Source organism: Gadus macrocephalus, chromosome 1, assembly GCF_031168955.1.
Source record: "Gadus macrocephalus chromosome 1, ASM3116895v1".
NCBI lineage: Eukaryota > Metazoa > Chordata > Actinopteri > Gadiformes > Gadidae > Gadus > Gadus macrocephalus.
Genome location: NC_082382.1, coordinates 172,364 through 200,254, shown reverse-complemented (window position 1 = coordinate 200,254; position 27,891 = coordinate 172,364). Strand labels below are relative to the sequence as shown.

The 27,891-nt window shown below is 43.5% G+C and overlaps 1 protein-coding gene across 3 annotated transcripts in view; it reads left to right on the top strand.

Moving 5' to 3' along the window:
• Positions 1–23,763, top strand: part of LOC132464531 (voltage-dependent calcium channel subunit alpha-2/delta-2-like) — a 50,358-nt gene extending 26,595 nt beyond the window's left edge. For 2 of the 3 annotated variants that reach the window (XM_060060981.1, XM_060060962.1), the window contains 34 exons: positions 460–504; positions 675–810; positions 932–1,063; positions 1,148–1,205; positions 1,544–1,594; positions 3,523–3,622; positions 3,748–3,909; positions 4,093–4,203; positions 4,316–4,394; positions 5,021–5,070; positions 5,217–5,306; positions 6,336–6,401; positions 7,017–7,091; positions 7,174–7,248; positions 7,466–7,537; positions 7,636–7,707; positions 9,692–9,753; positions 9,837–9,913; positions 10,265–10,325; positions 10,408–10,505; positions 10,590–10,680; positions 11,463–11,525; positions 11,967–12,070; positions 14,649–14,744; positions 15,015–15,106; positions 15,200–15,247; positions 15,985–16,056; positions 16,213–16,365; positions 16,483–16,535; positions 16,691–16,746; positions 16,871–16,994; positions 17,094–17,203; positions 19,145–19,227; positions 20,022–23,763. In XM_060060981.1, coding sequence (XP_059916964.1) covers positions 460–504; positions 675–810; positions 932–1,063; positions 1,148–1,205; positions 1,544–1,594; positions 3,523–3,622; positions 3,748–3,909; positions 4,093–4,203; positions 4,316–4,394; positions 5,021–5,070; positions 5,217–5,306; positions 6,336–6,401; positions 7,017–7,091; positions 7,174–7,248; positions 7,466–7,537; positions 7,636–7,707; positions 9,692–9,753; positions 9,837–9,913; positions 10,265–10,325; positions 10,408–10,505; positions 10,590–10,680; positions 11,463–11,525; positions 11,967–12,070; positions 14,649–14,744; positions 15,015–15,106; positions 15,200–15,247; positions 15,985–16,056; positions 16,213–16,365; positions 16,483–16,535; positions 16,691–16,746; positions 16,871–16,994; positions 17,094–17,203; positions 19,145–19,227; positions 20,022–20,123 — 2,919 coding nt within the window. In that variant the 3' untranslated portion in view covers positions 20,124–23,763. The remainder of the gene's footprint in view (positions 1–459; positions 505–674; positions 811–931; positions 1,064–1,147; positions 1,206–1,543; positions 1,595–3,522; positions 3,623–3,747; positions 3,910–4,092; positions 4,204–4,315; positions 4,395–5,020; positions 5,071–5,216; positions 5,307–6,335; positions 6,402–7,016; positions 7,092–7,173; positions 7,249–7,465; positions 7,538–7,635; positions 7,708–9,691; positions 9,754–9,836; positions 9,914–10,264; positions 10,326–10,407; positions 10,506–10,589; positions 10,681–11,462; positions 11,526–11,966; positions 12,071–14,648; positions 14,745–15,014; positions 15,107–15,199; positions 15,248–15,984; positions 16,057–16,212; positions 16,366–16,482; positions 16,536–16,690; positions 16,747–16,870; positions 16,995–17,093; positions 17,204–19,144; positions 19,228–20,021) is intronic. The other variant, XM_060060972.1, reaches the window with a different exon arrangement.
• Positions 23,764–27,891: the final 4,128 nt, after the last annotated feature.

Below are 27,891 nucleotides of genomic sequence, written 5' to 3'. Positions count from 1 at the left end.
AACTCCTCATGCGTGAAGCAGCTGACGCCCCGGCTGAAAGCCATCCGCTCATCTCCACACTCGGTGGGGATGAAAGTGATGGACTTTTAGGTGATGTGCTTTTACACGCGCACACACACACCTAGGCATGCACACACAGGCACGCACGCACGCACGCACGCACGCACGAATGCACGCAGGCACGCACGCACATGGCAATGGCATAGAAAGCAGTTTGATTAGAATGCAGCACAGAGTACCAAATCCAGCCATTAATCCTAGTCATTCAACAAAAAGTTATTCAACCAAAAAAACGAATCACTAAACCATCCCCATGGGATGGGCAAAAAGCGTGGAACTATTTTGGCCTGAACAAGAGCCACACTAATTCTCAGAGGCCGGAAAGAGGTCCTTCATTCTGGTTCAAGGATTGGCGTTGACATGGTTTGATCCTCCTGTCTGTATGTTTCTGTCGTACAGGAGTTGGACATGGCTTATTATGATTCAAAGGCAGAGCTGGACTACGTGAGTCGGAAACAAATTGGAATACATTTGAGAATACATATTTAAAAATTAGATTCATTTGCAGTTATTTTCACTGCTTGTCATCTTTACTTTGCCACATTTTAATTATGCATGATGTTAGTGGGACCCACAGACTCAGCGGATGCATATGTTTTCATGTGTCCTGGTAGTACTCAATGGATGGCGATGGGGACATGGAAAACCCGTCCCATATCAAGCTGGAATTTGTCTACGATCCAAACTTCAAAAACAACGTCAACTACTCCTACACTGCAGTTCAGATCCCTACAGACATCTACAAAGGAGGCAAGAGGCTCACCTGCAGGCTCTCCTTCTCCTCTCTTAACACCGTATGATTGATGGGTTCTAGACGTGTCTGACAGCCCATCGGTCTCTCTCCGGCTGGTGTTCCCCTCTGCGTTCACAGCCCCTGTCATCCTGAACGAGCTGAACTGGACACAGGCCCTGGAGAAGGTGTTCATGGAGAACAGCCGGGAGGACCCCTCGCTGCTCTGGCAGGCCTTTGGCAGCGCTACGGGGGTCACCCGCTACTACCCCGGTGAGAGCCCTCCCCTCACCACCACCCTTCCACCTGACATGTAAACTTTGCGCCGGATGTTACATCTTGTTTCGGTCTCCTCAGCCACACCCTGGAGAGCTCCTGATAAGATCGACCTCTACGATGTCAGGCGCCGGCCCTGGTACTGCCCGTGCCTCCAAGCCTGTGTTTGCGTTTTGTGTTTGTATTTTGTGTTTGCGTTCGTGTTTGTAGTTTGCGTTTTTGCACGTGTTTGTGTTAGTAGTTTTCGTTTGCGTTTGTGTTTGTGTTTTGTGTTTGTGTTTGTATTTTGCGTTTGCGTTTGTGTTTGTGTTTTGCGTTTGTGTTTGTATTTTGCGTTTGTGTTTGTGTTTTGCGTTTGTGCTTTGCGTTTGTGTTTGTGTTTTGCATTTGCGTTTGTGTTTCAGTTTGAATGCCCGTACAGTTAAGTCAGCGGTTTGCGTTCATAACGCAGCCTTACCTTGTTTCTCTGTGTTTCAGGTACATTCAGGGGGCATCATCACCAAAAGACATGGTTATTCTGGTCGATGTGTGAGTAAAATAACATGAATAAATTTAAATGTGAGCACATTCTTATCTATTACCAACACACACATTAGCAACCACCAGTTTTAAAGATCAACTCAATGTCGATGAGTTCCAATCACTTATTGTTCATACTGAAAGTTACCACCTGCACATACACTTCTCGGCCCTGTCGGAGTCGTCGTAGTGTCACTCCTGTCATATGATGCTATACAACAACAACAGTTCAGTGAGGATGAGCTTAGGGCCACACCGTCCTATCAGGGACTTCCTTTCATTCTTCACCAGTCGGCCATTAAGTCCAAAAATGTATTCAAATTATGTTTATTCATACTATCAGCTGTTAATTGTTTCATAAAGGGGACATATTATGAAAACAACACTTTTCCTGGGATTGGGGTGTTGTTTTGGGTCTCTGGTGCTCCCACACGCATACAAACAATGAAAAAATACATAATTTTTTGAGTGAGGTATGCATTTCTAAAAGCAGCTCCCCTCCAGTTACCGAACGAGCGAGTCAGTTTCGGCGCCCCCACCTACGCAGGAAGGGGGCAAACTTGAATATCACCTCCCACCTCCCCACCCCCCTCCAATCAGAGCATAGCTAAGATTTTGTGGACCAGCGGACGAGCGCTGGGCGGAGATGTTCGCGCATTTCAGAAGCAGGCATATTCCATACAAAAATAGATTTTTTTCTAATTTGTCAGATTGCCACGTGACTGCCTGACAGGGAGTCCAGGGGAGCTGCCGGACTGCCGCCGAAGCTCTGGTGGCAGTCCGCCAGCTCCACCGCCGAAGCTCTGGTGGCAGTCCGCCAGCTCCACCGCCGAAGCTCTGGTGGCAGTCAGCCAGCTCCGGCGGTGGAGCTTCGGCGGGAGTCCGGCAGCTCAGCTCCGGGAGTACAATCCCTTTTCCGCCGGAGCTGCCGGACTGCCGCCGAGCTCCCCCCGCTGGAGCTGCCGGACTGCTGCCAGAGCTACGGCGGTAGTCCGGAGGAGGAGACATGGAGGGGAAAGGGATTGTACTCCCGGACTGCCACCAAGCTCCCCCCGCCGGAGCTGCCGGACTGCCGCCAAAGCTTCGGTGGCAGTCCGGCAGCCCCGGCATGTGTACTCCCAGAGCTGAACTGCCGCCGAAGCTTCGGCGGCAGTCCGGCAGCTCAGCTTCCGGAGTACAATGCCTTTCTCATCCATGTTGCAGTTCACTATGGACTTCGGAGAGTCAAGGCCAAAGTTCCTTTCCCCCAATTCATCTCAACCATGGCCGAGATAACCCCCACTACAAGACTTTACTTGTTGTGGAAGTACCAGTGACGTCAGACGCAGTCTTTATGATTCATATGATTCATAATATCATCCGAGGCGCAAATAGCTTTTGGCCGTGATATTAGATAGAATATTATATAAATACCTATAGATTATTATTATTATTATTATTATTATTATTATTATTATTATTATTATTATTATTATTATTATTATTATTATTATTATTATATTATATCATAACATAGATATAGAGCTCCAGGATTCCGCAAAACGGCAACAATCCCTTCTCCTCCATGCTGTGGTTCAATCTGACAGCTCATTGGTCAATGGGCAGCAGCTCATTTGCATTAAAGCTACAGAAACCAGAACCGGCTCATTCTGAAGGGACTGAAACAGAGGGGAATAACAGCAGGCGAGATTTTTTTTCCTAAAAGCTATTTCCAGCAAACAGCTTCAAAAACAGGTTTTCTGGAACTCATGTACCATGTTTACTTGTTGGGAAAACACCATAATATGTCTTCCTTAAACCAAAGAGACCAGATAATAATCCTATCCAAGTGATATACAATACAATAAAAATTGGTAAAAACTAACTAAATAAACGCAGCGGCATCAAATCGATACCACACATACTGACTTGGTTCCCCACACTGGCTCTGTCTCTAGGAGCGGAAGTGTGAGCGGCCTGACTCTGAAGCTCATCAAGGCCTCGGTGATGGAGATGCTAGACACGCTGTCTGACGACGACTACGTCAACGTGGCAAGGGTCCGTATCCACTACACTAAGTATCGACCTTGCCCATTGATTCCTCCCTCACTGGGCTCCACTCCACTGCAGTCTGTCTCTCTCCGTCAGAAACGTGGTTAAGGCTCCTTTCTCCCCGTGCTTAGTTCAACGAGAAGGCAGAGGCTGTGGTCCCCTGCTTCAAACATCTGGTCCAGGCCAACATACGCAACAAGAAGATCTTCAAGGATGCGGTGCAGCAAATGCAAGCCAAAGGCACGACTGATTACAAGTCAGGCTTTCATTTTGCCTTCAACCAGCTGTTGAATGTGAGTTACTGAAAGTCAGACATTGCTAACCAAATTTAAGCTGCATCTCATTAAAAATCTCCATCGCCGTTCCTGTTTTCGTCCTTGAACAATTTACTTGACTAAATCAGATGTCAGCTAAATCTCATTTCATTCTGGTTGTTTCTCTTTTCTCCTTCTCTCCGCAAACAACATGTTTTGCAGAAGACAAACGTCCCTCGAGCAAACTGCAATAAAATCATAATGTTATTTACGGACGGCGGGGAGGACAGAGCGCAGGATATCTTCGTGCAGTACAACTGGCCTAATAAAACCGTTTGTTTCTCCACAAGCCTTGGGAACTTGATGTCTTCAGCACAGTTATAAATACCCTCAAATACTGATTTTCTTGCTTTCCTTTTTAACAATCAATGTCCAATTTTTTTAGGTTAGAGTATTTACCTTCTCTGTCGGTCAACACAACTATGATGTCACGCCCCTGCAGTGGATAGCATGCACAAATAAAGGTAGGTGGAAATAGCTCTTTCATGGACTCTTGTAATGCTGCATTGTTGTTTCTGAAGTGCTATACATATCCATAATGCACTCTGGATAGCAAAACAATGGCATTAATGGCTCAGCTGAACTTCCTGACACATGCAGAGCATTAGTCACGTGCCCTTCTAGAAAGATAATAATAGAACTGCAATAGAAATGCCGTATCAGAGTATGCATAATTGAGTATCCTAATTCTCAGTACATCCACAACACATCTCTGTATATAACTTAGAAAATGGTTGGACTATTAAATAGTGGGGTATATAAAATGGCAAAATGAGGTGATTGTTTTTTTCTGGAGAGTCATTTTTCTCGTCATTTTTGCAACTAGAATACAAATTTGAATGGTATTGCATAATGGTATTTGGGTCCTCTTATAATGGACTATCAACATTTTAAATCATTCCGGAAAACAGAGATAAAGATCAATATATAATGCAAATAGTATTCCAGTGTAGGTATCTTTAAGTGTTAATGTCTCTTGTAATGTCTAGTAACTTATTGATCAACCCTTCTGGCTCCTGAATCAATAGAATCTCTCTCCCCCTCCCCTCTCTTGTTGTCTTGCTTGTCTCCCTCCTTCCTTCCCTGCCAGGTTACTATTTTGAGATCCGCTCCATCTGCGCCATAAGGATTAACACCCAGGTGGGTTTGTCTGGCGTGTCTACAGCAGCTGACTCCCCCCCCCCCCCCCCAGTATCTCTGGGTTGTTTGTTGCGTTGGATGCACCACGCTGCTCCACTGATAAGACCACTGCCCGCTGGGGTTGTTGTTACTGCCCTGTGCTCCAGGAGTACCTGGACGTGCTGGGTCGCCCCATGGTGCTGGCCGGGGGTATCGCCAAGCAGGTGCAGTGGACCAACGTCTACCAGGACGCCCTGGTAAGACCCTGGGCGAGCACTCTGGATCCATTATGTACACATCTGTGTACTGTACAGCTCTATCACAACACATCTGTTACTGTTTACTCTAGATATTCGTATGTAATAATCTAGATGGGAGCACAATCGCTCACAAATCTATACATGATCAGTCCGCCTACAGTGAAGGCAATCAGTCTGTTTTACCTTACTTGAAAAAAATCTAGGAATTTTCCTGTAGTTTTTTTTCCTGTTGTGCCTTTTTTATTGTAAAGTTATTGGTCCTCGGCCCCGACTTACTAAAAATGTGTATTTACATTATATTTATAAAAGCCAATATACATTTGTGAAAGAGTCTCATGGGTTAGGTGTTTAAAAAGCAATGATCCTGCTTTCACCGGACCATCAACGTCAAAGCACAAACAGAAAAAGAACTCCAAACTCGATGGACGGTCACCGAGCTCTCCCCCGTCCCTCATCCAACCTCACTTCCTCCACCACCTTGTGTCTCTCCATCTCATTCATGCATTTAAAGAACGCTTCCTTGCCTTGACACTGCTTTGCTGGAGTCCTGTGAAAGTAGGAGTGACAGATTCTATAATTTATCTTGACCATTTCTGACATCCGGGATATGACCTATTTGTACTCATTGAATGTGCTACTCTGATTTACCGTGTACCTTCAGTATTTCAACTCATTAAATGTTTTCTGAGACAATAGGAATGGAAGAGCAATCATTTATTTGCCAGCGTTGCAGCGCTTCAGTGGACGGCCTGGTCCATTGAATGTATCATAGCCGCCGGGTTCTGTGAGGCAATGCATTGCGTGAGAGTCAGTACGTTGTTCTTCAGTGCTAGCCACCCAAAGACCCTTCTTATCCATGGGACTGACTATTATCCGCCCTTTGTTGGCGTTTAGTAGGTCTACAACGTACCGCCGCCCGCATTGCACCCGTCATTCCAGGATGATTTTATTTTACGCTTTCTCAATACACTTTCTCCTTGTCGGTCGGGGTTAGGATGAGAGATTTGTTTAATGTTGATTTTACAGGGTCTCGGCATGGTGGTGACCGGTACTCTGCCTGTCTTCAATCTCACTATGGATGGAAACTCACAGGTACTAGATAGATATTGCCATGGAAACCCATCTACTGCATGGTCTCATGCAATGATATTTTACAGAGATATCTTTTTATTTATTTATATATTTCGCTATATCCTTCTTTCATATGATCTGTAAACATTTAAGGTAGCACTAAGGTATAAGGTTAAATAATGAACCATCAACAAACATAAGTTAATGCATTATTAGTAAGTAACTAACATTTAATAAACAGTTAACGAATGGTCTAGTAATCATTTGTTCCTGTTCACTCGTCATGTATTCAATAAATCTATTATTTAATAGGGTTAGACTAGATTACTTTATCCCACTAAAGCATATCTTTACCCCAACCCTAAACCCTATGCTAATGATGTATAATAACGCTTATTACTGTATTAACTAATGTAAATTGATGGTTACTAGAGCAGTATCTAACTGATAATGAACTGTTAATTGTAAGGTAATGCTTATTGCTTTAATTACTTATTAACTTATCTAAATTCATGGTTTATTATTGTACCCTTATTGTAAAGTGTTACCTAATTTAATAACTATGGCTTTTTAAAGGAATGATGTGGAGGATTGTGGTTGAATTTCTGTTATTAATTTCCGTTTTTCTCTCACCAGAACCAGTTAATCCTTGGGGTTATGGGAGTCGATGTACACCTTGATGAGATCAAGAGACTTACTCCACGATATAATGTGAGTCTAAATGTATGTTATTTTACTGAGCTTACAATGGCCAATATGTATATTTTCATATTTAAATTGCTTTCATTAACAGCTTGGTGCCAATGGATACATATTTGCCATTGATCCAAATGGATATCTTCTACTACACCCTAATCTTCAGCCAAAGGTGACATTAAATATGATCATAAATTACAGTCTGCTCGCCTAATATCTGAAAATCCTTTGCAACTCTGAGAATAAAGAAAGAAACAAGATCAAATGTTGGGTGAAAGAGTGTGGAACTTTGTATTGGTGTCAATTTCCATTGCATTCCATTCCCTGCATTGTATTGTTCTGTTCAACCATCACCCATGCTGACGATGGTTTTTGTGCCGCTGTTTTAGCTCGATGACCTCCCAGAGCCGGTGACTCTGGACTTCCTCGACGCAGAGGTGGAAGACCCCAACAAAGAGGAGGTGATCTCTCCTGGCATCTCCCACTGGGTCAGGCAGCGCTAACCCTAACCATTACAAGTTCATGTCGTGTGTTCACCACCTTCTCTTTTTTTATGTAGATACGTAGACAGATGATTGACGGCAGGCCGGGGGAAATGCAGATTAAAACGCTTGTGAAGTCGATTGATGAGGTAAGTACCTAAGCTAGACACTGTACATGATAAGGTCACCATTACACTGCACGTGATGAGGTCACCATGACACTGTACATGATGAGGTCACCATGACACTGTACATGATGAGGTCACTGCTCCATGACACTATACATGATGAGGTCACCATGACACTGTACATGATGAGGTCACTGCTCCATGACACTATACATGATGAGGTCACCATGACACTGTACATGATGAGGTCACCTTGACACTATACATGATGAGGTCACTGCTCCACAACACTATACATGATGAGGTCACCATGACACTATACATAATGAGGTCACCATGACACTGTACATGATGAGGTCACTGCTCCATGACACTACATGATGAGGTCACCATGACACTGTACATGATGAGGTCACTGCTCCATGACACTATACATGATGAGGTCACTGCTCCATGACACTATACATGATGAGGTCACTGCTCCATGACACTATACATGATGAGGTCACCATGACACTGTTACATGATGAGGTCACCTTGACACTATACATGATGAGGTCACTGCTCCACGACACTATACATAATGAGGTCACCATGATACTATACATAATGAGGTCACCATGACACTATACATGATGAGGTCACCACGACACTATACATGATGAGGTCACTGCTCCATGACACTATACATGATGAGGTCACCATGACACTGTACATGATGAGGTCACCATGACACTGTACATGATGAGGTCACCATGACACTATACATGATGAGGTCACTGCTCCATGACACTATACATGATGAGGTCACCATGACACTATACATGATGAGGTCACCATGACACTATACATGATGAGGTCACCATGACACTATACATGATGAGGTCACCATGACACTATACATGATGAGGTCACTGCTCCATGACACTATACATGATGAGGTCACCATGACACTGTACATGATGAGGTCACCATGACACTATACATGATGAGATCACTGCTCCATGACACTATACATGATGAGGTCACCATGACACTATACATGATGAGGTCACTGCTCCATGACACTATACATGATGAGGTCACTGCTCCATGACACTATACATGATGAGGTCACTGCTCCATGACACTATACATGATGAGGTCGCTGCTCTATGATACTATACGGCTTTGATGCGAGGCATGCAGATGAGACACCAGAAATGCTCTATAACAATGAGAACATGCCACACTCTCACTCAACCCTGGACATCAAGCCTCTCCTAAATGTACATTGCTAATAGGATTCCTTTCAATGTTATGTCAGTCTGTTGCGTATCTTGACAAGTAGCGCATGTATTGGACCTGATGTAGATTCCAGTATAAATGAACTCTCTGACATTGATAAGGGGACGTTGCATTAGAGACTTTGTATGCAGTCTATGGGTGTGTGAAGCAGTAGTTTCCTAGGAAATGTGCACCTTTCCTGGGCACTGCGCTGGTTCATGTGTTTAACAGCTGCTTCACGTGATCAGGGATGCTGATGCAAATGCAGCTCTTCTCCGAACACACTCAGCGGTGTTAGCCGTCTCTATACTTGGAGTAAAGCGGGAGGTGGAGACCAGTGAAGGGCAGTGTTCCAGGCTAGACTCCCACCGGAGACAAACCAAGCCGCCCAACCGTGGTCATGTTCTAGTTTCTCGTTCTACAGAAATTATCATTGTTTATTAGGAAAACATTGAACATTTATTTCAATATAACTTCCAGATGATGCTTTACATGATGAGGTAGATCACAATACTTCCCCTGCCTTCTGTCACAGCGAACAAACTCTATTGTCGCAAATCCAAGCTTGACTCCAATGATTACAGTCCACGGTGGTGTTGATTGTTTCCTTATTGATTCCCCAACAACGTCACACGGACACTCAACATTCATCTAGCTGTGTGCAAGGCTTGTCATGCATTTAAATTATTTTTTACAAACCTTGATTTAATTTGGGTATCAACCATTTTTTCTGTTACAGCAATACATTGATGATGCTTACAGGGGGTACACCTGGACACCCATAAACGGCACAGACTACAGGTGAGTTGAGACATTAAATCCCTACCAATGAGAACTGACCGTGTTTCCAGACTTGATCTGTTTCCCAATGCTGCCCTCTGCAGCCTGGGCCTGGTATTACCCCCCTACAATGAGTACTACATCCAGGCAGACCTGAGTGACGTGATGCTCCAGCTCCAGTGTGAGTATTCCAGCACATTCCCTTCGCTGTGTGGCCTTTGTTATGAACCTGTGTACTCACCTGTGTAATAAATCTGCGTACTCACCTGTGTAATATACCTTTGTACTCACCTGTGTACCTACCTGTGTAATAAACCTGTGTACTCACCTGTGTAATAAACCGGTGCACTCACCTGTGTACTAACCTGTGTAATAAACCGGTGCACTCACCTGTGTACTCACCTGTTTAATAAACTGGTGCACTCACCTGTGTACTCACCTGTGTAATAAACCGGTGCACTCACCTGTGTACTCACCTGTGTTCTCACCTGTGTACTAACGCCTAAAACTCCTTTTCTTTTTTCCTCTACAGATCTGCAGTCTTTGTTGCCCAGCTCATTTGAATCATCAGGACATGTGTTTCTGGCTCCAAGGTAACCTCATCCTCATGCTGCCTCCACTATGAATCAAAGTCAAGTGTTCACTGTAGTATTCATTTGCATTATAACTCTTAAGGGAATACTGCAAGCGTCTTCAACTTTCCGACAACAATACACAGTTCCTGGAGAACTTTCTCTCTCTCATGATGGACATCACACTAGAATCTGAGGACTGTGAGTGTTGGTACAAAACCAGGACACCATATCTGTACATCTTTCAGGTTTTGGGAGGTCATGAACTGCTTGCGTGTGTTTCAGGTGACCAAGGCATCATCCACAACCTCATTCTGGATTCTGGCATCATTGGACAGCTGGCCTCCAGAGTGTGGAAGAACAAAGATATACATTCGTAAGTAAAGAAACTTGCTTACCGTTTAGAGTGGTTTCATTCACATGCTAATGCTAGTCGCTTAAAGTTTAATTACGGCCAAAATAGAACCCAGGGTCTTTGTTTTGGCATGTATACCCATCAAATAAGCCTTCCAGATACATTTTGAATTGAAAATTAAAAAATGTTGAGGTGCAATGTTTAGCCTCATATTATTGGTCAGGGGCACCGCAAACACTTCCAAATCGTAATTTTTTAACCACTAATATTGCTCAAAATAGCACCAAACCTCTGCAGTAGCATGATTAGGGTCCCTACACATAGAACAAAGCATCAACTACTTAGTTAGCGTACCAGGAGTTTATTAAGAAATACTGTTTTCCAAGTCTGTGCCTTGCTGGTAGGTCCATGTTTCCAGGAAGTCCACACAAGTCAATTTCCTGCTACCGTAAATAATATAATAGAGGTGCCTCTAACCAATAACATGGAGGCCAAACATTGCGCCGGGCAAATTCTATGCTCGATTTTCAATGAAAAAAGTATCTGGAGGGCTTATTTGTTATATCAAATGAAATGTGATTCAACCCTCAATGTACCTTCACTGCAATTCAAATCAGCACACACATGCATGTTCATTAGCTGTTGTTATCTTCAGAATGACCAGCGTGAATGTTATACTCGCAGTTGAGTACCAGTGGCACTGGGGACACACTGTGGTTATTCACTGTGAACAGCACCGTCCCTTCCTGCATATGTCCTACAGAGCGTTACTACAGAACTCTGCGTTACTCTGCGTCCTGTAGGTATGGCTTCCTGGCGGTATTTGCCTCCACAGATGGTGGCGTGACCAGGGTGTTCCCCAACATGTGAGTCATGGTGCAACACCTCCCATCAGCCCACATCCATTTGAACCGTAACGGCCCTCAACACACTTTATTTTAGAGAATAAAACAGGCTACTGTTAGCCGTAGCACACACAGAAACAATGACAAACTTCTAAGTGCTGAACTGGCCTGGCCTTAGCCTTTTGCCTCACACTCCTCTTCTCCCCCGCCACCTCACCGGAGGAACGCGTCCACTTAACCAATCACGGTTACACTATCCCCTGCATATCACTGTGATAGGTCGCTGACTTGACGGATAGGCTGCACAGCGTCTAAGCTGATATCAACAACACGTTAATTGACGCTCCGGAAATATCAGTACTTCACTAAGAAGTCATTATCTCTGAACTGAACTACATCTCCTTACCATGACACTCACAACAGTCTCTTACAGTAGTATTGTTTTACTTTATTGTTGCATAGGGCTGCTGAGTCCTGGCAGGAGGATCCAGAGCCCTTCAACTCCAACTACTACAGACGCAGCCTGGACAACAAGGGCTACATGTTCAGAGCTCCTCAGAGATCCTGTGAGCATCACTTCTGCTGCTCTCTCTCCCTGAACCTTGCCACATCCTACTCTCTCTCTCTCCTTTACCTTAACCATAATCTCTCTCTCTCTCTCTCTCTCTCTCTCTCTCTCTCTCTCTCTCTCTCTCTCTCTCTCTCTCTCTTTCTCTCTCCCTTACCCTATCCTGCGCTCTCACTACCTAACCCTAAAGCTGGATTTAGATCACTACTCGCAGCACGTTTGTGAAGGTCTGTGTCACGACACGACGCAAATCTTTGCAAATCGCTTTTTTCCGATTTACAACCTAAACATGTGAATCAACCAAATTGGCTGTTTGCTGGAGCCATTCACATGACTTAAAGAGCCCTATCTTGCATCCAGCGCAATTGACTTTCTACACCAACGCATGTATCTTTGCTAGTTTGCACCCGGTGCAAAGCCGATTTTCCCCCGCAGCAAACCTGTGCCGCTAAACTTGTGCCCTGAGAGGCGTGTCAGCGAAAAGCAGAGGCGTGTTACGGCGCAAATGATACATGGTATCATTAAATAGCGCTGTTGGCTATACCTAGACAACCGGTCTGAACTGGAGATGAAGCCGTAGATAGCTCTCCTTTAATGGGCACGAATTCAAAACCCTCTGATTAAATCCATATAAATGGAGCTGGAAATTGGAGTCCAAGACAAATTTCCCTCCAAGGATAATAAAGTGTATCTTATCTTAGATTTTTATCTTAAATAATTTATGTAGCCAAAGGCTATCGCTGTCTTGCTTGACTACTTAAAGGTTGGGTATGGGATTTGCGAAACGCCAGCAGATTTTTTAAAATACACAACTCAAATGGTCCTAACCCCTCTCCTTCAACGCTGACTCTGACTCCACCCATTCCAAGAAATACATGCACGAGCGAACAGAGAGCGAGCCATTAGCTAGTTAGCTAGCTCCAGTAGCTACCGCAGGATAACAAAAAATAGAAGCTTGCTCTGGGTCACGAGCTTTGAGTACGTGAACGAAGGGGTCGCGCGGGGAGCGGGGGAGGGGGAGTGCAGTACGACCGTTTGATTGACGTACTTACTGTCCAATGCCACTCGGTGGGTCTGGAAATCATTGGCTGAGTTTTTCGAGACCTGCCCGTTCCACAGATGATTGACTTGTTTCAATTTCATGTCTATCTCAGTGGCTTTAAGTGGGTTATGATAAGGATTTCAAGTAATTTTGCAAAAAATGGCCAAAAAGAGAATTCCATACCCCACCTCAAAATGTACGGCCGATATGCTACACAGTTGTGTATCTGGATAAAAGCCTTGTGCCACATTGCAGGAAGCTAAAATTAGACATATGAGTGGTGTGTGGATGATTGCTGGTTTAAGCTTCCAAGACTGGACTCTGGGGCTGGCTGAGGCTGCACACCTGTTGCTGCACATCTGTTCTCAATGTGCACATCTGTACATCTAGAGACCAGTGTGCACAGGTCAAACCGGGTAGCATGGTATTTGCGACACTGGCCAGTGTAGTCGTGATGTTGAAAATGTGTTTGTTTAAAGATGTGTATAAGATGACCCATTGGCGGGTGCTCCATGTTGCCATGCAGGACGCCCCTCCCCAGTGTGGGGGGAGAAGGCCGGTGTAACCTGGTGCACATTGGCTGGTGCTCCATGTTGCCATGCAGGACGCCCCTCCCCAGTGTGTGGGGAGAAGGCCGGTGTAACCTGGTGCACATTGATTGCTCACCAGGTGTGAAGCCTCACCCAGCCCCAGAGTCCAGTCCGACTGGGCCAGGTGAGGCTGCTCCAAGCAGCCATCATCCAGACACACTCCCACAGCCATCATCTCCCATGTAGCCCACACACAAACGCTGCATATCACACCATCTTCGTAATCAATCCAGACACACGCATTTAAATCAGTTACACAATTTACTATTATCTCATGAAAATGACCAATGAACTTTCTGAGTCCTTGATATTCAAAGCTTAACAAAATCTGCTTCTTGCCGGCAGCCATCCTTGCAGTCGTATCACAGGTGATACGGTTACATTTTATTATATGTTTGATTTAATCGTGTCGGATGTGTATTATCCATACAGGCTATGGTATTGTCCATTACAGCTCCTTTCCTTAGTGCGAGGAGTGAGTGGTTTGGCCTGACTCAATCCAATAAATGTAATCCCACTCATTCCTTCTTCTTTGTTAGTGATGTTAATTTAAATGGATGTTACTTTACTGCTAAACTTATAGTGGTCTATTTATAAACTCTGTAGTGGTCTATTTACAGGAGTTGCCAACAATGCATTTCCATCAGCTCGACTAAGTAGCAAGTACTCTCATTTAAAGCAAACTAAATAAAAACTTTCATATAATCGACACGTGAGTTATCAGAAACATCGTATTAATATATATTTCACCATTAAAAGAAATCGGAGATCGGATCGGATCGGCAGATCACACGCAGATCAGTGATCGGGATCTGCCTGAACCTGAGGCCTCACAGGAAAATGTTAACCTGTTCTTTAACAAAAATCTTTTTGTTGGTCAAAGTGTTCCTCAATGTTTTCTCAACTGTTTCTCTGTCTGTCTGTCCGCCCGTCTCCGTAAACAGCCATGGATGACATCGGGGCAGAGAATGGCACCATCGGAATCCTACTCAGCTCTGCTGTGGAGGTCAATCTAGGTGGCAAGCTTCTCAAACCTGCAGGTATGATTTCTTCATTCATTCAGTCGGTCGATACCCCAACATTAGACCTCACGAACTTCAGTGGGATTTGTAGGTTTGATCATTTACAGTCTAAATGATCAATCATGTTTTAGTGTTTAAATGTCCATACTACAACGTTACTAGGTCAATCTAAATTAAATAAAACTCATGTGTTAAAGCTCTCTTTACGTCCAGACGGCATTAACAAAATGAAATGCTCTGACTGGAGATTCATCATTTTCTGATCGTGTGGACCTTCCCATTAATCAGTGGTCGGGGTGAAACTCGACCTGGAAGCATGGGTGGACAAGTTCAAGATCCTGGCCAGCAATGTGTCGGAGAGCCGCCAGGGGTCACAAAAGGTACGTTCAACCCCCCCGTCCTAATCTTCTGGCTGCTGCGTTCCTCTAGTGAATCTCCGGTTACTAACGGTGCCTTTAACTCTCTTCACACAGTGCGGGCCTTCCAGAAGCTGTGAGATGGACTGCGAAGTGAACACGGACGTAAGCATGCCTATCTCTCTCTCTGAGGGAAGCCTCTCACTTATTCTCCCATTTATAGACGGAGCCATCCATCCCACATTGAGAAGGAGCTGGTACTGCCTTGTGTGGGAAGCATCCTTCCGTGTGGGGTAACGTGTGTGACCTTCCTGCCGTGAGGCCTGGTGTGAGGTGAAGAGTTGTGTACACACGTAGCCCCCCAGTCCCCGGGCGATCATTAGCTGACCGGCTAGCGTTACTAACCAACTACTATCTTATGCTTGTGAGGAATCCGGGTGGGAAGGTGTTGATAGACCATTACAGTCAAGTCACCCTTCTGATGCCAGCTACAGCGGAGGCTAGCAGTAGTCGCACCAACAGAAATTTAGCTCTATAGTATAATATAAATATTCATTATAAGAATATAGAAATCTAACATATATAGCTAATATGGAGACCAATCCTTTGAATGCAGGGCAGACTTTGTTCAAATGTTATGTTTATCATGGCAGCCTTTGTCTCAGTGTGAAATGTTGTGTCTTAGCCTCTCAGGCCTTGGTATGGTCAGGGACTACTGTGGACCCCAGCTGCCCCTCCAGCTGTCAACTGGGCTCACCATGTCACTATATTTGTGTGTGGTGGGCCTGCTGTTATCTGAGGTCATTTTCTGTGTGTGTGTGTGTGTGTGTGTGTGTGTGTGTGTGTGTGTGTGTGTGTGTGTGTGTGTGTGTGTGTGTGTGTGTGTGTGTGTGTGTGTGTAGGACCTGCTCTGTTATCTGATCGATGATGGGGGATTCCTTGTCATGTCCAATCAGAGGGACCACTGGAAGAAGGTAAACTTTCCATTGATATTGTAAAATCCAACATCACAGAGTGTAAAGAACGTAGTGAGGAGACAACAAAAGGTGAACAACTGAAGGTAAACACAGTACTGTTGTGCAGTTCTTGTCCTTTATTCAGCTGCCTCCTCTCTCTTCTCCCAATAAAAGGTGGGCCTTTTCTTCGGAGACGTCGACCCCTACCTGATGCACGCGCTCTACAACAACTCCATCTACGCCCGCGTGCAGTCCTTCCAGTTCCAGTCGGCCTGTGAGCCAATCAGCAGCAGCCACACGGGTGCTGCTGCAAGAGGCATCTTTGTGGTAATGGAGGACTTTAACGCAATCACGTTCAAATCGAATCAAGAACAAGAGCAGCGTGCTCTGTGAGTACGACCTCGAGGTGTTAACAGGTTCTCCTGCTCCTCCCTGTATCTCCAGCCCTCCATTGCGGACATGCTGAGTTTAGCATGGTGGTCTTCAGCCGTGGCCTGGTAAGACCTCTCAGAAAACAGCACAGTGTGGGGCTGGTGCGCCACATTGTCCAAAAGACAATGCTTGGCACCACCTTTTCTTGTTTTTTTATTGCACCCTTCATGTGAAGGTTGAAGCGCTCCCATGACAATGTGTCACCTGATCTCCTCTCCAGGTCTGTGCTCCAGCAGTTGCTGTATGGATTGACCTACAACAGCTGGTTCCTCACAGGTGGGCGCCTGTGTGTTCAAAGATTATGCTGTGATATGAGGGTATGAAGTATCGAGGCTATCAATAGTCTTCCAACAGTCCCTGTGAGTTTTTCTCTGCTCTGAACTCCTCACCTGTCTTCCAGACGACTCTGTGGTGGAGGGCTTCGAGACTAAGGACAGTAGCTGTGTGACCATCCAAAGCCAGTTCTATTTCACTAACACCACCAACTCCTACAACATCCTGCAGGACTGTGGGAACTGCTCCAGGTGTGCTTCGATGTGTGATCTGCGCTGTTTAGCATGGCAGTTTATGCTGGCGGGTAGCTATAAGCTAGCGTACACTGACCCCCAACCCTTCCGTCGCAGGCTGTTCCACGCCAAGAGGATAGAGAACACCAACCTGCTTTTTGTGGTGGCAGAGACGCTGCCCTGCAGCTCCTGTGAGATCGAGAGGCTGACCCAGGTCCAGACGGAGTGTATCCTACCCAATATTCATACAGATCCATCTTCACCCCCACTCTGTTCTGAATGACCAGATCCTCCTGATGTTGTAAAGCACCTAGACACGCAGGTTTTACCTGCTTTTTACTGTTTTAGAGCTTGTGGGATACACTTCTATACAGCAACTTGAATCCATTCAAATTCACTTCTGAAGTAAGGCTATATTTTAGGGAATTAAGTAACCTATTGTCTAGAACTGTTGGCCAAACAAGGAATCATAGAGAGGAGTGCTGCTGGCTAGGTAATCACTGCTGGAAACACGGGCCTTCACCTCAGTTCCGTCGTGACATCGCTGCAATTCAGAGCGGGAATATCTGTTGAATATCCAATATCTTTTTGATAAGACCACAATTAGAATCCAATTCTGTGGGAAACACTGTCATGTTAAAAAAAGTGACCACAACGTTCAACATGCACAGTAAATTATTCCTAGTAGGATTGCTTTGAACATGGATTACAGCGCTGGGCTACCCAACACAACGTTATCTACTGCTGTAAAATACCCCATGTAACATTCTCTAAAGCTGTAAACTACCACATAAAATTATCTACAGCTGTTTGGGTAGTCGACTCATCTGATGGTAAGTTTTCAAGTTAAATTATGATACTTGCTAAGATTTCATTAGCATTAAATGACAAAAGTTAACCTTTAATACATTAACTCGTCTGTGAACATGATTTCTGTCTGTGAGAAGGATACATTTTCACTGGAAATGTTAGTGACGACAACAATTCTGATAATACAACGGTTCTTCACGACATCATCAAACATCGTCTTTTGTTATTGTTTTGACTTATCGATCTCTAGAAGCAGAAATTTGAAAAATACATATTATACCTTTAAGACTATTAAAACCACTAAAACAATGTACAGTTAAATGAAGACTACTAACACCACTTAAAAAATGTACGGTTAGATTAAGACTACTAACACCACTACAATAATGTACAGTTAAATGAAGACTACTAACACCACTTCAACAATGTACGGCTGGATTAAGACTACGAACACCACTTCAACAATGTACAGTTAGATTAAGACTACTAACACCACTACAACAATGTACAGTTAAATGAAGACTACTAACACCACTTAAAAAATGTACGGTTAGATTAAGTCTACTTACACCAGGGATGGGCAACTGGCGGCCCGCATCCTCACTCAGTGCGGCCCGCATCCTCACTCAGTCAGGCCCGCACATAATAAAAAAAATTAAATAAAAAAAAAAGACCAAAAAAAAAGAAAAAGAATAATAATAATTGCTCGAGTTACAGAAAAATTAAAGATATCCACTTAAGTCGCCACTACAACTACTACAACTGCTTGTTGGGATTGAGTTCATTGAGTTGTTGCACTTAATGTTGGGCCACTCTTCATTGAATGATGATGTATGTGAGCCCTTTGCACTGATAAAAATACTGACCATTCATGTGGCTGTTTGAGCATGGAAAACATGAAATGAATGTATGTTGGTTCAATTAACATACCGTACATAGGTTATGATTCTGGATGATTTTTTAGGTAGTGGCCATCCCCAAAATGCACCAGAATACAGGAAATCATATCTACCAAATTCAAAATTGTGTAGCTTCTCTCAGCTCACGTTTAGTTGAAGTGTGCAGTCATGTGGCCCTCCGATGGTTATGATGAAAAATGTGGCCCTCTTTATCATGAAAGTTGCCCATCCCTGACTTACACCAATGCAACAATGTACAATTAGATTAAGTCATCTAACAGCACTTAGCAGCACACAATTTGAACAAAAATGTACAAATATGCAGCCGAATCCAGCAGAAAGAGCACTGTGAAGAAGAGCACTCCTATTTAAATACATTCAGTCCTTTCAGCAGGATATCTCCAACAATCAAAATGCCCACTATCAGACTGTACTCTGCCCGTTAACTCTGAAGCTCAGTCCGCGAGGAGAACCCATGTGAAGTCCTGAGAGACGCCAGGTATCGCAAAGGTCCACCGAGCTGCTTCGACTACAGTGCCTGGGTGAGTACAGCTAAACCTCTCTAAAGTCTCTTAAAAAACCCTGAAAAGGTAAACCCCTATCATAGTATGGGTCTGTTATAAACACCTGAGAAGGTAACACCCTATCATAGTATGGGTCTGTTATAAACACCTGAACAGGTAAGACCCTCTCATAGTATGGGTCTGTTATAAACACCTGAACAGGTAAGACCCTATCATAGTATGGGTCTGTTATAAACACCTGAGAAGGTAAGACCCTATCATATTATGGGTCTGTTATAAACACCTGAGAAGGTAAGACCCTATCATAGTATGGGTCTGTTATAAACACCTGAGAAGGTAAGACCCTATCATAGTATGGGTCTGTTATAAACACCTGAACAGGTAAAACCCTATCATAGTATGGGTCCCTCTCATAGCAGCCTGATTTAAGGATCGTGGTTAGAGTGAGATGGGAGTAGCCCGACCTCTGGCTGGCTGCAGGGGGGTGATGGTGTAAGCTGTGCATAGGTCAAACACCACGCTGTTCATCAGTAGTAAGAGATCCTACTGTGCATTACACTGTGTTGTTGTGCGCACACTGAATTAGTTAGGTGCTGCATTAGATGTTAAAAGAAGTTCCATCACTAATATTGTACTTGGGGAACTGAGGTGAATCAGACACAGCTCACTATTATCCCCGGGCATGTTAGATCTGGATTAGGGCATCAATCCAGATAACTATGATAGAAATTAAATTCTGAAGGTGTTGACTGTTGAGAAAATGTTTGTCTCTCTTGTTTGATGATGACGGTTACTTTGAATTTGTGTTACAGGAGAACACGTCTGAGTGTGGTCACGGTCTCTCCCTGCAGTCATCTCTCGGAATCATTCTCCTCCTTCAGTTTACTCAGAAAAGTATCATTGATTTCTTCTGATTTGTTTGATTACTTCGGATACTATTGATTTCTTCAGATTTGATCCTGAGGTCTGTTGTCCTCGAGAACTTTGACCAATTCCCGTCTGCGTCATGTTTACCTGTTTTTACTCCAGCTCTGCTAGAATCTTACAGGGTCATACTGTGTATGACGCCGAACCAAGCCACGCCTCAGCTCTGTTTCCAATGAACACCAAGATACATTCCTCTGATGAATGGATTTCACATTTATCAGAATGGTTTTAGTCCATGTCTTTTAATTGCTTCCACTTATATTTGGTATCTTCTAGAAGTGCTTCCATGTGTTAAATAAGCAGGCTTTAAGGAATGATGTGAATGAGAGCGAAATATAAAGATATTGTGCTCATTATTTTTGTGACATGCAGATCTACATGTTGAATTGATTGCCTAAAACAATATGATACAAAACTTTGCATGTAGTCGCTTTTAAACAGTGCAATAACGCTATTCTTATCCAGATGTTTTAATTGTTGTGATACCTTGGTGAACATCAATTAATGATTTATTTATTAATTTACAGTGTTATTAATTTGATAGGAAAAAAAAAGATCAGCCCATATATATGTGGCCAGATTTTCTCTAATTGTATTCCATAACCCTAACCCTATACCTTCCCTATACCTTCCCTAACCATGTACATGTATACACTAGCCCTAACATGTATACCCTAAACATGTATACCCTCACCCTAACATGTATACCCTTACCCTGACAGGTATACCATAACCCTGACATGTATACCCTAAACATGTATACCCTATACCTTGCCTAACTCTGTACATGTGTACCGTAACATCGTACATGTATACCCTAACCCCGTACATGTATACCCCATCACTAAACATCTATACCCTAACCCTATACATGTATACCCTAAACCTCACACTATTCCTATACATGTATGCCCTAACCTTATACATGTATACCCTAACTCTATACATGTAAACCCTAACCCTATACATGTATACCCTAACTCTATACATGTAAACCCTAACCCTATACATGTATACCTTAACTCTATACATGTAAACCCTAACCCTATACATGTATACCTTAACTCTATACTTGTAAACCCTAACCCTATACATGTATACCCTAACTCTATACATGTAAACCCTAACCCTATACATGTATACCCTAACTCTATACATGTAAACCCTAACCCTATACATGTATACCCTAACTCTATACATGTAAACCCTAACCCTATACATGTATACCCTAACTCTATACATGTAAACCCTAACCCTATACATGTATACCCTAACTCTATACATGTAAACCCTAACCCTATACATGTATACCCTAACTCTATACATGTAAACCCTAACCCTATACATGTATACCCTAACTTTATACATGTAATCTGATGAGCTGCATATTGATGGTACCGCTTTAGTCTCTTTTATCTTGACACTATTTGTCAAAATGGAAGTTATGCACTTGTACGCTTTTTTATTTGGAATGTAGCTTATGACCAGCTTTTGGTGTCATCTTGTGATATATCTTGACTCTTTTGTGATATTATAGCTATTGCACAGGGATAGAACATCTATCTACATGCATACATTTTAATGTACATACATTAACAATGACCATTGTTATGTACATTTGAATGAGTTCGGTCAAACCTCATTGGCTAGTGTACATTTTTTGGCTTGATTAATATGAAATTTCCCTATAATAATTAAGAAACAGCAAATAAAAAGCGATAACAAACAACTGCAGAGCAACATAAGTTTAGACACAAATAGACAACGACTTTGTCACCACCTTTGACAGGCAGTGGTATCCCAGATGTGGTAACTGATAGCACCAGAAGACCACTAACAAAGCCCCATAAACCAAACTGGCTCATTTAGATGTATGTGTGGTAAACAGTGAAACTTTTATTTTTATCTTTTTTTGCATTCATTTTATTCACAGTTTCGTCTTTTTGTTTTACAATTTGCAGAACTATAATGTTGAGATTTTTCGTCAGCCTGGTGTTTCACCCAGTAGTGCCTTCGTTGCACAACTATCAAATGGCATCCACTCTCTGATGTGGGATGTGGTCAGTAACCCTGCATGGGGCTGTACCACGGCCGGGGCCTCTACCAGGAGCCGTTACCCAGGGCTCTGCACCCTGGCGGGGTATGCACAATGCCGTGGTATGTACCAGGCCGTGGTACAGCGCATATGGTTTCCCACATTACAGAGGAATAAGAGGAAACTTGTACAGGAGTACATTTACAACAAGTACAACATTTAGAAAATGGCAGCGTTGGAATAACCGTTCATAACTGCTCTCTCCTCTCTTTAACATGCTTCCGTCTTCTCTTTTGATAAAACAAAGTCGAAAATGTCTTCAGACTTTTTTGGAGCTAGAGAACGTCTTTTCTCTGTACACTGGTTCAGCCATGACTCAAAGCACACACACTGTCCCCCTTCGTACGTTTGTAATTCATCCCACTGCCACACACACTTGTATATTCTTATATTGTTGAAGCCTGTTTGAAAAGTGTATTTCCCATACAATGGACTGGATTGAGTGAATGTGTATGTAGCTGCTCAACTCAAGCATGAAGGGATGTGAGATCTGCTTTCAGATCAGTCTTTAAAGCACAATGCTATTTGGAGTCTGTGAAGCATTGTTTAAAAAATGAAGCATCTCATGTCATTTGCAGGCTTTACTTGACGTGATAATGCATTTACAGAACATCACAGTACATTGTATTAAGGAATTTTGTGAAATTCCATAGCCTACAATGTATTGATATTGTTGAGGTCAGTGTTGTATTTTGCTTTGTAGTACTTTACCTGCATGATACCTTGGGAACTTTTAAGATTTATGTATCATTTGACAGCTATTTTACATGTCACATTTAGCTCTTTAGTATTGCAGAGACATCGAGTCATGCCCATTAAGGATATTTTGATTGATGTTAGGATTTAGAGGGATGTACTGTAACAAAAGAGTAACTTTGAAAGTTTGACTTCAGTGAAGCCCAATTTACAGTATTTATAAAGCTTTTTAGCTTTGTTCAGCAAGTAAAAGCACATAATGGTGGTCTAGAATTGAGAGCAACCTACTGCCGAACAACTCGTTTATTTAGAATAGGACTTCCCTCCAGGTGGCACAACATTGAATATGATTAATGGCTATTATGCTGATTATTATTGGTATTATGATTATATATGTATTTATTTTTTCCAATTCCAAGGCTTGAAATGTGAAGGGTAATTGTCAGAAGTTTGAAGAAGAGCAAGATGAAAATCGATGACCTTTGTTGTCAAAGTATTCAGTTGGTGTCTCCTTTCAATTAGTATAGGTGTATACTAATTGAAAAGAATATATTAACTATTTTATGATTGGAATGTTTATAAAGTTTGCTGGTGTCACTGAGCAGTTTAAATTAAAACTGATCATGCCATTCAATTTACTAGGAAAGTTTGTTTTACTGTAACTTTGCTTTTGACAATATCGTAGGAACTTACTCTATTTGTGCCAGTTTCTAACGTCAACTCATTTTGTACAAACTATACAAAGCAGCCTGCGGCAAGCTTTGTTACGTTTTGTCAGCCAACCGTTAACTGTTTTTATCGGGTATTGGTGAATAAATGCAATATTTTTCACTTCAGCTCTGTATCCTGATTGAGATGGTTGCACATAATCAATGCAGACTAGGACACTTTATGTTTTGTATTTGGACGTTTTAAACAGTAAGCCAATACAGTGCTTTCATCTTTAATATAACATGAATACACACATCACAGCAGGGCCTAAGGTCATTCCATAAGCTCAGTAAATGAAGACTGATGTAGCAGACTATCTTATTGCATTCATCATGGCCTGCCACCAAAAGTAGACCCAACTAATGCTTCTTAACTGCAGATCGATAGGAAGGTGAATAAACAAGGAAACTTCCATACAGCATACGCCCAGAACTTTTAAGCCTTTCTATTAGGATTACATTTCAAAGAAGTGTGTGTGTGTGTGCGCGTGCGTGCGTGCGTGCGTGCGTGCGTGTACAGTTCAATGACGGTGTAAAAGATAATAATCATATGGACAATTCAAGTGGTTCTTTCATGCACATGGTTTTAAATGAAACCCAATATCTGATCCACTAAAACACTTCACAGCAGCATTTGCACTCCGTCACAGTCCGGGCAGACTCTTCACGGTCCTGAGCCTGCTACCTGCCTTCACTGTGCCCAAGCCACGCCCACTCCATGGCCTCACTCCGCCCCTGGTATTTGGCATCCTGTGCTACCAACGCACCTGTGGCTGATTACAATCTGCTACAGGATAGAATATTTAAGCCGCAGGCGGCCAGTCGGCCACTGCGGAATTATCTTCGTTCATGGAGCCAGGTCACGCCAAGCTACAGCCACTCCACGCCACGCCACGCCACGCCACGCCACGCCACGCCATGCCACGCCACGCCACGCCACGCCAAGCTACAGCCGGGCCAAGCTACAGTCAATCCGAGCCATGCTGCTCGATGGAAAGCCCGTGCCCAGGACCCCCCCAGGCTCTTGCCCTTCCCCTTGCCATAGCTCTTGCCCTCTCCCTGGCCCTTGCCCGTAAGTTGCATTCTTCTCTCCCGTTTTATGACTTCGAATTAGACATTTTTCTGGTCGTTGAGACCGCTAGTTTTCTGTTCCCCTGGACTTTAGTGCCCCAGTGACTAGCCAAGCTCCTTCGTTTGCCCCCACTGTTGCTTTGCCCCTGCTCATTGGAGCCTGTTCCCTACGACCCCTGTTTAAAATAAAACTATATTTTTGTTCAAGTATATCATGTCTGCATTGCGGTCCATCTTCTGCACCTTGACCAGTGGCCGTGACAAGGCTATTGTCCAGCGGTGAGATAGAGCTGGACAGATGGCAAAGATTAAAGCGTGAACTTCAGTATCTTGTAACAAAGGACTCCAGAGCTTTAGGGGCCTACTATTAGGGCCCCTAGTGAGGTGACATTTACTTCCAATGTCGGCCTGCCCTGTACAGAGTTCCCACAGTTAATAGGGAAGATGATCGGCCACAAGCTACGCCAACTGTCTCAAACGTGTATTTATTGAATGCTTTGTAATATCGCCCATCGAAACAGCCCTGCTTGTCTGGCCCTCTGCTGCCAACACGGAGGCCCCCTGACATCGAGACGGCACAGTGCCTTCTATTGTGTTGTAAAAACCAAACATTGTGTTCATTTGACCATGACATCAGAGGGTTGTTAGAATGTTATGGTTTGACAGATGCAGAATATCAGCGACTATCTACTAGAACTGCAGTCAATTTAAAATGAAAGGGTTTATTTAATATTAAATCTGAGGTTTTTACATGGCATATATACATTGCAACATTTAAAATGTGCATTGTATAGAACTGTTTCCACACAGTAGACGGATAAGACCTAGCTTTATTGTCTGCCAGATGTTTCAGTAATGATAAACACTTCTTCAGAAGGTACCAAATGCATATACAAATTGCAAATTCTGAATACTGAGATCGTCTAGAGACAATCAAATTCAAGTCAGATTGCATGCAGTCGTTATCCGTGAATCCTTCTGTGCCTAAAATATCTCAACAGTCAAATAGCCATTAGTGATTGTTCTTGTAGCATTTAATTCACATATTGTAAATTCAATGTCATGCGTTTTTTAAAGGTCCCAATGGCATGAAAATGTCACTTTATGAGGTTTTCTAACATTAATATGAGTTCCCCTAGCCTGCCTATGGTCCCCCAGTAGCTAGATATGGCGTTAGGTGTAAAACAAGCACTAGGTATCCTGCTCTGCCTTTGAAAAATTAAAGGTCTCATGGCATGCTACTTTATGGATGCTTAATCCATATAGATATTAATAGGCCGCCCCAAACATGTATTTGAAGACGTTCTCGAAATGCAGCCGTGGTGCATTTCGTGTGCACACACACGCACACACACACACACACACACACACACACACACACACACACACACACACACACACACACACACACACACACACACACACACACACACACACACACACACACACACACACACACACACACACACACACACACACACACACACACACGTGGCACTCGCACGGTCGTGTCTCATTGGCGGGCCAAATTCTCTGGGCGGGCAAGGCAGAGAAAGGAGAGGAGCTTTTGTGCGTTCGAGTATTCTCTGCGAGCCGACTCGGATCTAGGATCGGACGCCACGCCCACACTAAAATCGTTTTATTATGTTTTGAGCGTAGGTCGTCGGAGAAAAACATGGACGCCACCCGGAAAGCTATTGTTGCGGTAGCATTGGCCGACTACTACTACTATTTTCATTCATAGTATTTCAGGACTACGAAAAATGAAACGGTGCGTTTTCACCGTACGAAAACGCAGCCATTTGAACTTCTACAATTTTCACTTAATTTCATGTTTCAATGTATCTTCTGCATATGTAAGTTATTACAGCAATACGAGTGATTGAAATTGCGATTTAAACCACCAAAGCGGTCCAAACACAATGAAAACAGTTCACTGAATGTCACACTGGGCGCATCCATCTTCAATTCTATCTCGGAAGCCTCGCTCGGTAACCGCTGAGTTCAAACGTGATGGCGAGATCGACTTCCGAGGAAAAGGGGCGTGTTTGTGCGTGTCGCTAGGCAACGTCCTCGGAGGGGTGCTGGAAAAAAACAACTCAGCCTGCACTAGACTCGCAACTCGCTACATTGAAAAAAAGATATATAGCAGCGCAGCTCAATTACACCAGTGCATGCGCGCACAGTCGAAAATCCACCACCGCTCCCCTCACACTTTTACATATAACTTTTTTTCAGCACTAGGTCATATGAGCATTAAATAAATGCTGAGTCTCAAAATGCCTTGGACAGCAGCGAGGATGACTCGCTTTGCCACGGGCCGAAACAGTGCGGAGCGACCACAGCCAGAGCGAACACAGCGGGGCAGAGCAGAGGAGTGTCAGGAATAGTCTTTGGTGTACACATCAGTACGGCCTATTTGCACTACGGTTTAGTGGCAATGCAGTGTTTTATTCTATGCCTTTTTATTTTCGTATATTATTTCAATGAATACAATTTATTTATTTATAAAAACAAGATCTGGTCTTCAAATCTTTTTTCCAAATATAGGTCGTCTTACAATGGGGTTTGTGTTTACATTCGGACCAATACGGTACAGCGGGCGCTCACATGACGTTAAGCATTTCCTGGTGCATAATGTGACGCTTCAGAACCTAAAATCCCGTTTCTCCCCGTTGACACGACAACACTTAACCGGCGTTTTCAGAAATCTCCACTTTGGCCGGAGTTTTTTAGAAATGATCGTTTTCTGTGATAAGACAGGGCCTCAGACAGGGGGTGCTGCAGCACCCCCAGCACCCCTACTTCCCGCGGTACTGAAAGGACCACAATCCAAATCAGAGCGCTTGAGCCTCCGTTTTTTCAAAGGCGATCAGAACACCTAGTGCTCGTTTTACACCGAACACAAGGTTTAGCCACGGGGGGACCATAGGCAGGCTAGGGAAACTCATATTTATGGTAGAAAACCACATAAAGTGAGATTTTCATGCCATGGGACCTTTAAAGCTCAGACGCTCGGTACCCCCACCCTCCTCCTTGAGCCGCCTCACTCCTCCTCATTTGCATTAAAGCTACAGACACCAAAACGGCACGTTTGGGGAAAGCTCAATGTGCAACTGGCTCGTAGTGGCTGATCAAATATGCCAAACTACAATGAGCAGCAAGCAAATTCTTTTTATTTTG